This window comes from Borostomias antarcticus (genome assembly GCF_949987555.1).
Source record: "Borostomias antarcticus genome assembly, chromosome: 11".
NCBI classification, from domain to species: Eukaryota; Metazoa; Chordata; class Actinopteri; order Stomiiformes; family Stomiidae; genus Borostomias; species Borostomias antarcticus.
In genome coordinates, this window is record NC_140244.1 from 26,941,849 (window position 1) to 26,956,889 (window position 15,041).

The 15,041-nt window shown below is 46.7% G+C and overlaps 1 protein-coding gene across 1 annotated transcript in view; it reads left to right on the top strand.

The window, feature by feature from the left end:
• Nucleotides 1-10,583: 10,583 nt before the first annotated feature.
• LOC311315561 (carbohydrate sulfotransferase 11-like) overlaps nt 10,584-15,041 on the top strand; it is a gene marked incomplete at both ends in the record, with an annotated part of 13,174 nt that continues 8,716 nt past the window's right edge. Inside the window, 2 exons of the mRNA XM_084446230.1 lie at nt 10,584-10,589; nt 10,753-10,782. Of these exons, the coding sequence (XP_084302356.1) occupies nt 10,584-10,589; nt 10,753-10,782 (36 nt within the window). The remainder of the gene's footprint in view (nt 10,590-10,752; nt 10,783-15,041) is intronic.

Consider the following 15,041-nt stretch of genomic DNA (forward strand, 5'->3'; position numbering starts at 1 on the left):
ACCAGGAGACGGGCACAGGACACCGGAGGTTACTGGCCTGTTTCCCTACAGATGGGCGATCTGGGTTTCGTGAGATGCAGACCAACGCCATGTCACCAACTCACTGTGAGCGACAGATAAGTATGAAACAGGAGCAGTGCCCAAATACTCTGTCCTCAAATGCAGAAGAGGGAGGGTTTAAAATTTTAGCTATACAAATGAAGCTTTGATGGAGTGTTTTGATTAGTTAATTGTAAATGAAGCCAGTTCATTTTAGTGTCATTTTCTTTGCCTCATCTCTACTTTTATCCTGACTTCAGGAAATTTTTTGCTTTCACCCTTAGGGGGTGTTGTTTTGTTGAGGCGAGAATATGGTTATTTTATTTTCATAAAATCGTGAGAGAAATGCTAGAGCCAAACCCAATTGCCTTGATCATGACTGGGGACTGGGCGTGTTGAAGTCATTCTAACGCTGCCCCTGATGTCACTGTAAGCTACTACAGACTGGCTCTAAATGACACTTGAACAGTCACCCTGTTTAAGTTTTCCTGACAGAATAATAACAATTTTTCCCCAAAGCAGGAGCTTGCGCTTAACCATATTTCTGAGAATCTCCAACAGATTTTGAATAACCGTTCCTGACCAAAGAGGGGAACAGGGAGACCAGACCAGAGAACTCTCCTTTTGCTCTTCTGTTTTGTCTCTGTTTTGTCTCTCTCATCTGTGAATCCACAGATGGAGCACTTCATCAGCCTGTACTGGGGGAGCGCCGAGGTGAGCCCTCCAGCAGCACGACCCGGGCCGGCCCTACGTGGAGCAGTACAGGGATGGACCGGGTTCAGTTCAAGAGCATACATTTCTGACCTACAAGCATCTGCTCCACCTGCGGAGAAAAAGAAATGAAGGACTAAGTGCACATTTCCACCACCAAACTAACCTGTATCTAGGGCCTAATGACAAACCTGTACTACCTCGTTCATGTTTTCATTATGCTTTCAAACTAGCCCACGGGCCAGATCATGTTTCAAAAACAGGGGTGGCGGAGGATGTTAACAGATGTCTCCAACAGAGTGAGGACCGCCATTTCCTGAGGCTAAGGAGGGGTTCCTGCATCACATCTCTCCTGGGGATTGGGTCCTGGTCCACGACCACAGACGAAGGAGCTGGAACTCGCCGAGGTGGCTCGGGCCGTACCAGTTCCTACTCATCACGCAGACAGCGATCGGAGAGGACTTCGTGGACCCATGCAAGCCATTGCCGACGGGTCCAAGCAGCAGAGGACGGTCCACCAAGGGATCGCAAACACCAGGAGATCAGAATGCAGCTGAACCAGAGGGCTCAGAGGCCAAAACCATGGGCCATCACACTGTCCTCTCCTCTGACGAGGAATCGGAGGAAAAATGACCTTGCTGGTCACCTCCTCACAAGATGCACCACACACGCACACACACCTGCACACACTAACATTGAACATAACTGATTTCAAGCAACGCGACATCGAAGTTGCGATCTAGAAGAGAAGACGCCTTGCATTCCCCAGATGACATTCTCCTCTGATGAGCAATCGGACTGCACCTCTGATCGCACACACTGGAACCTACATTAAACATTCAGAGACGCACACATGGAATCAATGTTCCATAGGACATCACATGCAATTATTCACAAGAGTAAATGAACTTTGAAATAATCTGGAAAATATCATATTTGTTTACAAGAGTTGCAATTGTTGAAACATGAGTTGATAAATAAGTTTGGGTTTTTCCTCTAAATTGACCAAGAGGTTTTTTGCCCCTCTTACACTGGTAACCATTTTATCTTTTTTTGCCTTGTTAAATCAAGTTTGTTTTTTGGTGAATGGTTGTCCACTCTTAGACTATAAATAGTATATAATCATGTCATTTTTTTAATCTTGTTTCCTGTCAAATTTCTGAAGCAAGGGGTTTTGGTGTGTGATTTTGGACGTTGAGAGGAAATAATTAAAGTTTCCACCTAGTGGAGAGATTATTTCCTTTCCACATGTATAGCATAGCTGACTGTTTACACTGTGTTTGCATTTTATATTTTATTTGTGTGTGCCTGTTCAGGCACAAATGAGGGATTGTCCAGGAATTTACATCCAAACACCTTAAGCCTTTGTCTTTGTAATTATCACCTCCCCCCAAGTCCCCCGCAAACCCCAGTTTCAGTCTAATGTAAAACACCAACTCCCCCCCCCTTTTGTAATTGTAAACACACTCTGCATAGCTCTGCCTCGCTCTTTTGTCCAAGTCAGCCATATTCAAAGTGAGTTTCATCCCACATTCCTTCCTTTCACTGTGTGATATCCGTCCCCTCACGATGACGCATAGACAACTCAGCCAATGAAATCCTAGAAAGACTTAACTGTGTTCTGACTGAATATAAGCCAGGCCAGAAGTGACTGACTTCACTTCTCTGACTGAACCACCTTTGCTGCGTTTGTCAGGAAGTCCTTGCGCAAGTATTTGATTTCATTCAATAAACCAGACTCAACCTTTTGAACGTATCTTGGTAAATCTTTGGACTAGACAAGTCTAAAATAACTATCACACTCTCTACCAGAGAGAGAGGTCACTGGCTGAGTCTGGTCTCTCTACCAGAGAGAGAAGTCACTGGCTGAGCCTGGTCTCTCTACCGGAGAGAGAGGTCACTGGCTGAGTCTGGTCTCTCTACCAGAGAGAGACGTCACTGGCTGAGTCTGGTCTCTCTACCAGAGAGAGAGGTCACTGGCTGAGTCTGGTCTCTCTACCAGAGAGAGAGGTCACTGGCTGAGCCTGGTCTCTCTACCAGAGAGAGAGGTCACTGGCTGAGCCTGGTCTCTACCAGAGAGAGAGGTCACTGGGCTGAGCCTGGTCTCTCTACCAGAGAGAGAGAAGTCACTGGCTGAGTCTGGTCTCTCTACCAGAGAGAGAGGTCACTGGCTGAGTCTGGTCTCTCTACCAGAGAGAGACGTCACTGGCTGAGTCTGGTCTCTCTACCAGAGAGAGAAGTCACTGGCTGAGCCTGGTCTCTCTACCGGAGAGAGACGTCACTGGCTGAGTCTGGTCTCTCTACCAGAGAGAGAAGTCACTGGCTGAGCCTGGTCTCTCTACCAGAGAGAGAGAAGTCACTGGCTGAGTCTGGTCTCTCTACCAGAGAGAGAGGTCACTGGCTGAGTCTGGTCTCTCTACCAGAGAGAGACGTCACTGGCTGAGTCTGGTCTCTCTACCAGAGAGAGAAGTCACTGGCTGAGCCTGGTCTCTCTACCGGAGAGAGAGGTCACTGGCTGAGTCTGGTCTCTCTACCAGAGAGAGACGTCACTGGCTGAGTCTGGTCTCTCTACCAGAGAGAGAGGTCACTGGCTGAGCCTGGTCTCTCTACCAGAGAGAGAGGTCACTGGCTGAGCCTGGTCTCTACCAGAGAGAGAGGTCACTGGGCTGAGCCTGGTCTCTCTACCAGAGAGAGAGAAGTCACTGGCTGAGTCTGGTCTCTCTACCAGAGAGAGAAGTCACTGGCTGAGCCTGGTCTCTCTACCGGAGAGAGAGGTCACTGGCTGAGTCTGGTCTCTCTACCAGAGAGAGACGTCACTGTCTGAGTCTGGTCTCTCTACCAGAGAGAGAGGTCACTGGCTGAGCCTGGTCTCTCTACCAGAGAGAGAGGTCACTGGCTGAGCCTGGTCTCTACCAGAGAGAGAGGTCACTGGCTGAGCCTGGTCTCTACCAGAGAGAGAGGTCACTGGGCTGAGCCTGGTCTCTCTACCAGAGAGAGAGAAGTCACTGGCTGAGTCTGGTCTCTCTACCAGAGAGAGAGGTCACTGACTGAGTCTGGTCTCTCTACCAGAGAGAGGTCACTCGTTGAGTCTGGTCTCTCTACCAGAGAGAGAGGTCACTGGGCTGAGCCTGGTCTCTCTACCAGAGAGAGAAGTCACTGGCTGAGCCTGGTCTCTCTACCAGAGAGAGAAGTCACTGGCTGAGCCTGGTCTCTCTACCAGAGAGAGAAGTCACTGGCTGAGTCTGGTCTCTCTACCAGAGAGAGGTCACTGGCTGAGTCTGGTCTCTACCAGAGAGAGAGGTCACTGGCTGAGCCTGGTCTCTCTACCAGAGAGAGAAGTCACTGGCTGAGCCTGGTCTCTCTACCAGAGAGAGAGGTCACTGGCTGAGTCTGGTCTCTCTACCAGAGAGAGAAGTCACTGGCTGAGCCTGGTCTCTCTACCAGAGAGAGAGGTCACTGGGCTGAGCCTGGTCTCTCTACCAGAGAGAGAAGTCACTGGCTGAGTCTGGTCTCTCTACCAGAGAGAGAGGTCTTGTCTGGCGGTGCTACAGCAACCATCTTAAGTTTAAAACTTTAAAAAAATCATGACAAATCAGTCATTTTGCAACCACCACCAACCTGTAGGCCCAAGTGAGCAGAAACTTCCAGAATGCTTTGAGCTGGCAGGAATTATGAAGTCCATCACTCAACTGATGATCATATCACTCTCATTTTCTCAAAAAGTAAAACCCTACTCCTCCCACATCTTTTGGTCAATCGACACCCCAATTGCTACACTACATCTTCAGACTGTCCTCCACAAACGATCTTCACAGATTTTTTTTTGAAATATCAAAAATTGAGTCCACAGCACATCAAAATGTTTTACTGTGAACAGCTACTGCAAATACTCGCTCAATAAATCTCCAGTATTCATGAGAAAAATTGCTATATTTTCATGACATGGTAGATGTAGTATAGTCCTAGACCCTAGGACTACAACTGGCTAAATTGACTGATTGAGAGGACACCTGTGCCACTGATTGTTTGATTGTTTTCCACCTGTCTTGTTAGTCTGTGTCTATATAGCCTGTGTATATATAGCCTGTGTATATATAGTCTGTGTATATATAGTCTGTGTATATATACCCTACATGTAGCTCCCCTATTGGTGTCTGTTCATTATTTGCTGTAGCAGTTCATTGTCCCTGGTGTTGTCCTGTGCCAACCTGTAAGCTTGTAAGCTTTGTCTTTTGTTCTCCACTTGTTGAGTGTGTATACCTTGGTTTTATTGTTAAGTCTTTGGTTTTGGTTTTCCCCGTCATGGTGCCTTTATTTTAACAGACATGTTGTGGTAACTGCTGAAACCTCCATGTTACATGCACCTGTGACATTTACATGCGACCCTTGTGATTGTGATGTTTAAGTCAGTGTGAAACCATCTATGGCTTCTCACATGACAGCTAGTTCAACGAGTTCAAGCCCAGGGGGATAAAGAATACAAATACTAATGCAAATGCACAATCCATTGTGCTGTGACATGATTTTTTATTTTTTATTTGTATCTGTTAAGTTTCTTCTCGTTTGCGTCTCTTTATCTGACCAGTCTTTTATCTACACACATCTCAATCAGTCCCACCTGTCTCTAATCAGTCAATCAGTGAATCCATGCTCATTCCAGAGTCTCACAACTCATTCCCACCACAGTATGCAGACTATATGTTCATGAAGGATTCCTACGGTGTAAATATCTTGCTGTGACGTACGTTTCTAGGTCAAACCGACAGCTTCTCACTTAGCTCAAACAAGAACATGACCTTCCCTCGGTGTCGGGTTGTGAGTTCAAGCCCCAGGGGATGCAGAGTAAACATGTTAATGCGTTCTCAGGTATGGTACTCACATGTATTTGTCATTAGTCTCCTCCTCTTCCTCCTCAAAACACCCATCCCTGATCCAATACTGCGCAGCAGCTGTAATTATTTTTTTATTCATTTGTGGTCTTCCACCATAGTTCATAACTTGAGCCACACTGGCTCTAGTTTCTTACAGTATATCTCTATGTAGGTATATGGTGATATAAACTTTTTTTTGCCAATCCCATACCATAATAGTGCAATGAAAACTTGAAGTTCAGTACTCTGAAGAGTATTGGAAATGAAATAACAGTATACTATACAAGTACAGTATATATTCTATAATCCAGCCTGAATCGTCCTTTGCAGTTAGAACAGTATTCACATCCTCTGTCTCACACCTGTTAACTGGATCTGTGGTCCCTGAACATTCTCTGTAACAGGTTTATTTCTGGGTGAACGGTATTGTTCACCAGTGACGGGCGGGGTCGCGACCCCACATGTCAAACGCATCAGGGGGAGAAGGGTGTTCTTTAGTTAGGCCTAACAAAACAAAAGTAGGTTTCATTTTTCTGTAATTGTCTGTTATTACTAACGAAGGGGGGTTTTGTAAGCCATGTTTTGTGCTTTTAATTACATTACATTAGATTACAGTCATTTAGCAGACGCTTTAATCCAAAGCGACTAACAATAATTGCATTTAACGTAGGAAAAGCCAATGTGCTACTACTTGCCAGAACTCTCAAGTGCATCTTCTTTCTAAAACAAGTGACTAAGAGCATAATCTAGTGCTGAAGGCAAAGTGCAAGAATAGCAATCTAAAGTACAGTGCAATACAATACAATAAGTGCTTAGGAGGGAGGATTGTTGTAGTACTTCTTGAAGAGATGAGTTTTGAGCCTGCGGTGAAAGATGGGCAGCGACTCTGCTGTCCTGACATCAGTGGGCAGTTCATTCCACCACTGCGGGGCCAGGACAGAGAAGAGCCGTGACCGTGTCGATCGACCGCAGGGGCCTCGGAGTGACGGGGCAACCAGTCTCCCCGAGGTAGCAGAACGTAGCGGTCGGGAGGGGGTGTAGGGTTTGACCATGGCCTGGAGGTAGGAGGGAGCTGTTCCTTTCATTGGCCTGTAGATTAGCACCAGAGTTTTAAACTGGATGCGAGCCGCTACAGGGAGCCAGTGTAGGGAACGGAGGAGGGAAGTTGTGTGGGAGAACTTGGGGTGGTTGAACACCAGGCGAGCAGCGGCTTTCTGGACAAGTTCCAGAGGTTTAATGGCTGACGCTGGGGCCCCAGCGAGGAGGGAGTTGCAGTAGTCCAGGTGGGAGATGACCAGGGCCTGGATGAGCACCTGCGCCGTTTCATCAGTAATTGCAAATCATTTTTCCCTCTGGGTGATTTATGCCAAATTAAGCACTTTTTAATCTCAAGAAGCTAATATGTTAATCTTGTCGTTCAGTCTTTCTTCTTTAACGTGAGGTTTTGGCTGAGGGAAGTGGACTGAGATAAAATCTTGTCTCCGCCTCTGAAGTTCTCTTCTGTGGAGTGAACTGTTTTTTTTTTTTTACTATCCTCTGGAAAATGTAGGGGGAGGATTGTCCATCCCCCCATCGCTCTCTGTAAAGCACATTGTGTATGAAATGTGCTATACAAATAAAGTTTCATTTGATTTGATGAAACTGCCGTGGCTTAGCTGCAGGGTGTGTGTGTGTGACCAGCGCAAAGCTCGCTGAGGGGGGATGTTTACAGTACATTGACATTTCTCTAATACCTCCTGTGGTAACAGAGCCTTAACCTTCCTGTCCAGTGAATTATTAATCGGTGGGATCCCATTGGTCAAGTCAGTGAAACGACATCCTGGTGGTTCAACGTACACAGCCCAGGGTCAAGCTCTGGCCTACTTCCCTTCCTATACAGCATACTGTAGATTTGTAATCTGATACAGTGAGGTCTTTGCCGGTGTGGCCAGTTGCACAACCAATAACGTTCGAGGCACACTTCGTCCATGGCATTCTGGACAGATTCTTAGCAACTTCTATCAATGCGGCGCCATTTTTCTTCAAATAGGTCTCCCCCCTAAATTCCATTGGTTATGATTTTGAAGCCTAGTGCCTAGATGGGCTCAGAGCATGATGTGAAGAAGCTTTATCATTCCAGTGTCATGTGCTCTGTGTTCTGTGTCCCAGCTTAGACTATAGCGAGCTCATTCCTTGGCGAAGTCAGCAGACCTCTCATGTCTTAACTCCTTCAACTTGTTATTGACATTCCTTTACGGCACTGTGCCAGAGGTTAGATGAAAGTGCTATTGTCGTTATGCTATCTGAGACCTTTGGTACCCTTCACAAGCATTCCTTCGTGGTGCCTCTAACCTGTTGTGCGTGGCCTGCTTCTACCTTCAGGCTGCGCATGATCGTTTTCTTGTTTTGGCTGTCCTGTGATGAACTTGCCTAGTGCCAATATGCTACATTTTAAGCCTGAATCAATGAAAGATGGACTTAGTGGCTACTTTATTATTAGGTACTTCTACTATGTAGTACTGACTACCAGCCCCTGTTGCTTCCAGAACAGTCTGACTTATTTGTGGCATGGATTCAACAAAGTGCCCTTCTGTTTTTGAGCGTTTTTGTGGCCGTTCTGTTTGAAGCTTGGACGAGTCGGCCATTCTCCTCTGATGCGTCTGTTTTCGCCCACAGAACTGCTGCTCACTGGATGTTTTTGTTTGTTTAGCGCACCTGTAAACTAGGGATGCACCGATTGCAAAATTCTGGCCCGATGTCGATGTTTAAAATAACAATCCGGCCGATGGCCGATGCCGATGTTTATTTGATTTTATTTTAATTCCCCCTTTTGTGCCAGCGAAACAAAGAAATGACGTGTTTGGTTCCAAAACGCCGATTTTCATTTCACTTTAATTTGAAAGCAAACTACACGTGCGTTTGCGGAGTTACGTCACGGATCTTCTCCGAATCTGTAGCTGGGTAGGCTACGTTTTGCAACAAAAAAAGCCGTAATTGTTGCAACATAACATCGGCCACTACCATCGGTGAATGTCATTTTATTTACCGATGGGCCGATGGCAGTCAACAAGGCCAACATCGGCCGATGCATCGGCGCATCCCTACTGTAAACGCTAGAGACTGTAGTGTGTGAAAGTCCCAGGAGGGCAGCTGTTTCTGAACAAGGGTATAATAGTTTTGTTTATAATAGTTTATTTTTATATAATTTTAACTTTTTGTTTTCAGTTTAGTTGAATTCGTTTTTAAAGCGGGTTTGTTAGTTTATTTTTTATTTTTTGAAAATGCTTAGTTTTAGTTTAGTTTTTATTAGTTGCAGTATTAGTTTTTGTTTTTTTCTGCGCCAGCCTTGTGAGTTTGAGATCGATGTTGTTTCATTTCGTTTGAAACAAACCATCTGGTGCACGTCAGGTTACTTCTGCGCAGGGGCACAGCAAAAAAAAAATTGGAGGATAGATTTAATGTCCACCTAAAATACTAGGCTTATATATGAAATGAAAAAGCTAAAGATAAAACTAAAGATATTTTCTCTATAATATTAGTTTATTTTAGTTAGTTTTACAAACGCACAATTCAGTTTAAGTTAGTTATGTTTTTGTAAAGCTTAGTTTTTATTAATTTTAATTAACTAAAATGTTTTTTCACACCTAGTTTTCATTTTTTTGTTAGTTCTCGTTAACTATAATAACCTTGGTGTGGCCAGGCTATATTATTATTAACTATAATAACCTTGGTTTGCTCAGATCTACAGTGATAGTCCGTGATAGACAGACGGTTCATCCAGTCCCCTGCCAGGTATTTGATGGAAGTACCTGCTCTTTTCCAAATGAAGATGGTTCTGTGCTAACTGAGTAAGGCTTGCTTACTGAGTAAAACCTGGAGACTCTTCAGATCTGGAACATGGACTGAAGGGAAAAATAGCTCTCCGGGTTTTACTTTGTGAAGAAGTGCGGCTTACTCAGTTAGCCAGCTTTGTGGAATTAGGTTAGTGGTGGTCTACCATGGGTTTTTAAGGCTATTTTCACCATTTTGTTACTTGTAAACCATACTGTGGGTGCTCCTACCAGTCTACCAAGTAAAAAAAAGTTAATTTTGAGCTCCAAGTCTGGTACCAACAATCATACTGTACGATGGTAATGCGTTTGACCAATTCTGATGTTTGGTCAAACAACAACTAAATCTCTTCACCATGTCTACATGGTAATTGGTGGACAATGGCCGCTCATTCACCCATCCACACACACATTCACACACCAGTGGTGGCAGCTGCCATGCAAGCTTCTAGCCTGCTCATTGGGAGCATTTGGGGGGTTCAATGTCTTGCTCAAGGACACTTGGACATGTGGACAGGAGGAGCTGGGACTCGATCGTTGGACGACCCGCTCTACCTCCTGAGCCGCCCCGGTGTACCTAATAAAGTGGCAACAGAGCGTCATATCAAATGACTCTTTTAAACGTCTGACTAAACAGAAGAGTGTCCACAGGGGAGCCTCCTCGCCAGAAGGCTTGTTTATTTAGTCCAGTCACACATGAGAGAGCGGTAAGCGATAGCCTTTGTTGTAATAGGCTAAGACCTGCTCAATAGGTCGATTACTGGCTGTCCTGTTATTGCCTGAGGTCTTGAGCGATGGACGTATCCAGATATGACTACAGCGTGGTCTTGTCATTTCTCCTCTTTAAAGCCACATGCATTTTGTGTGTGTGTGTGTGTGTGTGTGTGTGTGTGTGTGTGTGTGTGTGTGTGTGTGTGTGTGTGTGTGTGTGTGTGTGTGTGTGTGTGTGTGTGTGTGTGTGTGTGTGTGTGTGTGTGTGTGTGTGTGTGTGTGTGTGTGTGTGTGTGTGTGTGTGTGTGTGTGTGTGTGTGTGTGTGTGTGTGTGTGTGTGTGTGTGTGTGTGTGTGTGTGTGTGTGTGTGTGTGGTGGGAGGAAATAAGTTTCAGCCGCTCCTGGAACTCATAGGCCTTAATGCAGCCTACAGCAAACCAATATGGGGGTACAAGTACATGCCTGGGAAGGCGTTCGGCTGCAACGTTTACATTTGTTTTATTTGATGGCCCTTTGTTTGCATGGACCTAATGGCGTGTTTGTTTTAGCCTCCCTCACCCCCCCCCATATCCCCCATCCCACACCCACACCCCTGTGATGCCCGTGCTCAGCGTCTGGAGTTTGCGCCCCTGACCCCAGGGGTGGGTTGAACATTAACACAGCTCACCTTTCTGGTTCTGAGGCCGGCTATGCTAACAGCACTGCTGCAGCAGCCCTCAGAAGACACAGGAGGAGCACCTGAAGAGGAAATAAAGGGAGAGGGGGCAAGAGAGGGAATAGTTTCCACAGACTAGAGAGAGAGAGAGAGAGAGAGGGAGAGGGAGAGGGAGAGGGAGAGAGAGAGAGAGGTGAAAAGGTGAGAGAGATTAAGGGAAGTACCAAAAGGGAGAGGTGTAGCAGGGGAAGGAGGGAGGGGAGGAGAATGGAGAGGAATTTACCTTCGGACCCCCGTGTGGGTGCTAGTTTCCTGGAGCCTGCCGCCGGGCTAGTCTGCCGTTCGCTGGGACATGGGACGCTTCTCTCCTAGTCAAACCAGGTCAGTGATGCTACACAGAATGTTTTACTTAGCGAGTTGGAGTCAGTTTCACAGTCGTTCCAGTACTCTGGATGGTAGGAGTTTCTTTCCCTCTGTGGCAGGTTGTTGTTTTCAAGAAGAGATGTGTGTTTCTGCTCTTCTAGAGTATTAAACCTGATTTATACTTCACAAAACGGCTCATGGCTCATGTCTCTTGGTTGCCATGGAATGGAAGCTAAAGACAATGCCCAGGCATTCCATTCCATGGCAACCAAGAGCCATGAGACATGAGCCACGAGCCGTTTTATGAAGTATAAATTAGGATTTAGGGAGTGTTAGGGAGTGTTAGGGAGTGTTGGGGAGTGTTGGGGAGTGTTGGGGAGTGTTGGGGAGTGTTGGGGAGTGTTGGGGAGTGTTGGGAGTGTTGGGGAGTGTTAGGGAGTGTTAGGGAGTGTTGGGGAGTGTTGGGGAGTGTTAGGGAGTGTTGGGGAGTGTTAGGGAGTGTTAGGGAGTGTTAGGGAGTGTTGGGGAGTGTTGGGGAGTCCATCTTATTACTGCATAGTTCAACAGTGTAGTGGACGAGACCAATTCTGGCGCAGTCTCCACGCCTCAGGATCTGAAGCCTTGCTGGTGAATGTGTGTACTGTGTATAGGAAACTGCAGACGCACACTCGCACACACACACACACACACACACTAGACCACACAGCGAGCTCTTGCAGAGAGCCCGGTGTGGCGGAAGCCCGGTGACCTCCCCGGGGCAGAGAGCGGCAGAACTCCGGCCGTTCGCCTCGCCCCCCCCCCCCCCCTCCTCCCCCCCGGCGGCTCGGGCTTCTGACGGCCGGAGTGAAGTGGCCCACAGAACGGCCGCTTGTCTCCGTGGTTTACTCTGGCTCTGCTCGCGCACGTCCATGAAGCCTCCCCTCTCTTCAGAAGCTTTGGTTTTCTTTCACAAAGACGGACAGATGAAGACGGGAGAGGGGGGAGGGAGGGGAGAGGGAGGGGAGGGGAGAGGGAGGGGGGGAGCGGTGTGGAGAAGGGAGGAGGATCCCTGTCGACATCGGCTGCCTGTCTGTCAGGGTTCTGTGGGAAGGACTCTGGCTGGCTGGATGGTTAGCTGTCTGTCTGACTGGTTGACTAGCTGTCTGTCTGACTGGTTGACTAGCTGTCTGTCTGACTGGTTGACTAGCTGTCTGTCTGACTGGGTGACTAGCTGTCTGTCTGACTGGTTGACTAGCTGTCTGTCTGACTGGGTGACTAGCTGTCTGTCTGACTGGGTGACTAACTGTCTGACTGACTGGCTGACTGACTGGCTGACTAACTGACTGACTAACTGACTAACTGACTGACTGACTGACTGACTGACTGACTGACTGACTGACTGACTAACTGTCTAACTGACTGACTGACTGGCTGACTGACTGACTGACTGACTGACTGGCTGACTAACTGACTGACTGACTGGCTGACTGACTGACTGACTGACTGGCTGACTGACTGACTGACTGACTGACTGACTGACTGACTGACTGACTGGCTGACTGACTGACTGGCTGACTGGCTGGCTGACTAATTGACTGACTGGCTGACTAACTGGCTGACTGACTGGCTGACTAATTGACTGACTAGCTGACTAATTGTCTGTCTGACTGGCTGACTAATTGTCTGACTGGCTGACTAGCTGACTGACTGGTTGCCTAGCTGTCTGAGTGGTTGCCCCAGCTGCTTCCCTGTGCTTCTCCACGTGTGCATGGTGTCCCTTCTCTAGGCATGTTGTTTATTTAACAGAAGCTCAGACTGTTGACCCACAGAGGACTAATCTGGGTAGTGAACTCCCTCTCCCAACCACGATGCCAAATCTGCTGTTTCCCATAGTTGTTTGGGGCACTGGGGTCGTACATGGGGATGAAACGGTTACCGGTTTCACGGTAAACCACGGTGAAAATTCCCAACGTTTAGTATTACCGTTTCAAAATAAATGATCATTAAAACCGTGTTTGATTACCGTGCTTTGAATAACCAGGGTAAATAGGTTACTATAGACATACAGTCTGACGTCATTCCCAGTTTCGACTTCAGAGGAAATGATACGCTTACGCACCCACATCCCAAAATGCCAAATACCTCACTGCACTTCCATGTTACATAGCAAAGGACATGATGCCCTTTCAACCGTTGAGAGGCCTGGTTTTCCCTGTGTTATAAGTGTTTTTAAAAATAAAAGTGGTTGAAATGATTACTGACTGTCTTTCAGTACTTATTGAACATTTTCAGCATTTTCATTTTTTAAATACCGTGATAATACCAATAACCGCGGTAATTTTGGTCACTATAATCGTGGTATGAAATTCTCATACCGTTACATCCCTAATCCTACGGCGTCAGATGAACGAGGAGGCCCAACGTTATGCTAGTGTTGAGGTTCTGTGCTGAGGTTCTGTGCTGAGGTTCTGTAGACCTAGAAGAACCCTCAGAAAAAAAGTTTCATATATTGTAGGATCCTAAAGTTAACAATAGAATTCTATTAAGTTCTGTACGTTTTGAAACCCTAAATTGTCCTGACCTGAAATGGGTTCTGCACAATGGAACCTGACGGACCTGAAAAGGGTTCTATAGGGAACCTTTTTTTTTCCCAGAGTGCTCTGTTCATCTATTGTTTCCAATGGCTCTGGCAGCCATGTGTAGCCTATAGGATGACTTCTGCGTTATTCTTTGCAGATGACCACCGGTGTCTTTGAAGCGGTCATGGTGTAATCCTGACCAGGTCTCTCAGTCCACTCTGCAGTATTTTCTGTCCTGTGATGTTTTTCATGTCAGGGTTTTCATCATGCCGTATGGGATTACCCCCCAGTCCTCAGCCACAGACTCAGACCGCCTGCTACTGGCCCAGTCCAACTTCTCATCTCCCCAGTTCCCAGACCCTAGTCCCAACCCCAGCCCCAGCTCTAGTCTTCCATTCCCAGTCCCAGCTGTAGTCCCAGTCCCCAGCGCCCAGTCCTTTGTCCCAATCCTTAGTCCCCAGTCCTTAGTTCTGTTAGTTAGCTGTTAGCTGTGTTGTTTGCAGTGTTAGCTGTTAGTTGGCTGTGTTGTATCTAACAGGGTTAGCTGTTAGCTGTGTTGTTTCTAACAAGTTAGCTGTTAGCTGTGTTGTTTCTAACAGGGTTAGCTGTGTTGTTTCTAACAGGGTTAGCTGTGTTGTTTCTATCAGGGTTAGCTGTGTTGTTTCTATCAGGGTTAGCTGTGTTGTTTCTAACAGGGTTAGCTGTGTTGTTTCTAACAGGGTTAGCTGTGTTGTTTCTAACAGGGTTAGCTGTGTTGTTTCTAACAGGGTTAGCTGTGTTGTTTCTAACAGGGTTAGCTGTTAGCTGTGTTGTTTCTAACAGGGTTAGCTGTGTTGTTTCTAACAGGGTTAGCTGTGTTGTTTCTAACAGGGTTAGCTGTTAGCTGTGTTGTTTCTAACAGGGTTAGCTGCGTTGTTTCTAACAGGGTTAGCTGTGTGCTTCTGCTTATCGTCCAGTATATCAGGTCTGGTCAATCATTCCCACAGCAGACTGAACTGTCTGGCTCAGGAATCATCTGATTGGCTGCTGCCCTCCATGAACTCTGACCCCCAGGACAGGATAATGCAGGACAGGACCTTTCTCTTGTCTGTCCATCTCTCTCACTTTATGTCCATCTCTATCTAATGTGTGTGTGTGTGTGTGTGTGCGCTGTACATGTGTGTGTGTGTGTGTGTGCGCGTGCGCTGTATGTGTGTGTGTGTGTGTGTGTGTGTGTGTTTTAAGTGCGTATGGATCATGTGCGTTCAGAGTAACGGGCCTCAGCTGACTGCTCACATGAGTGTATACCTAAACCTCCTGACTGAGGGACTGACTCTGATAATGC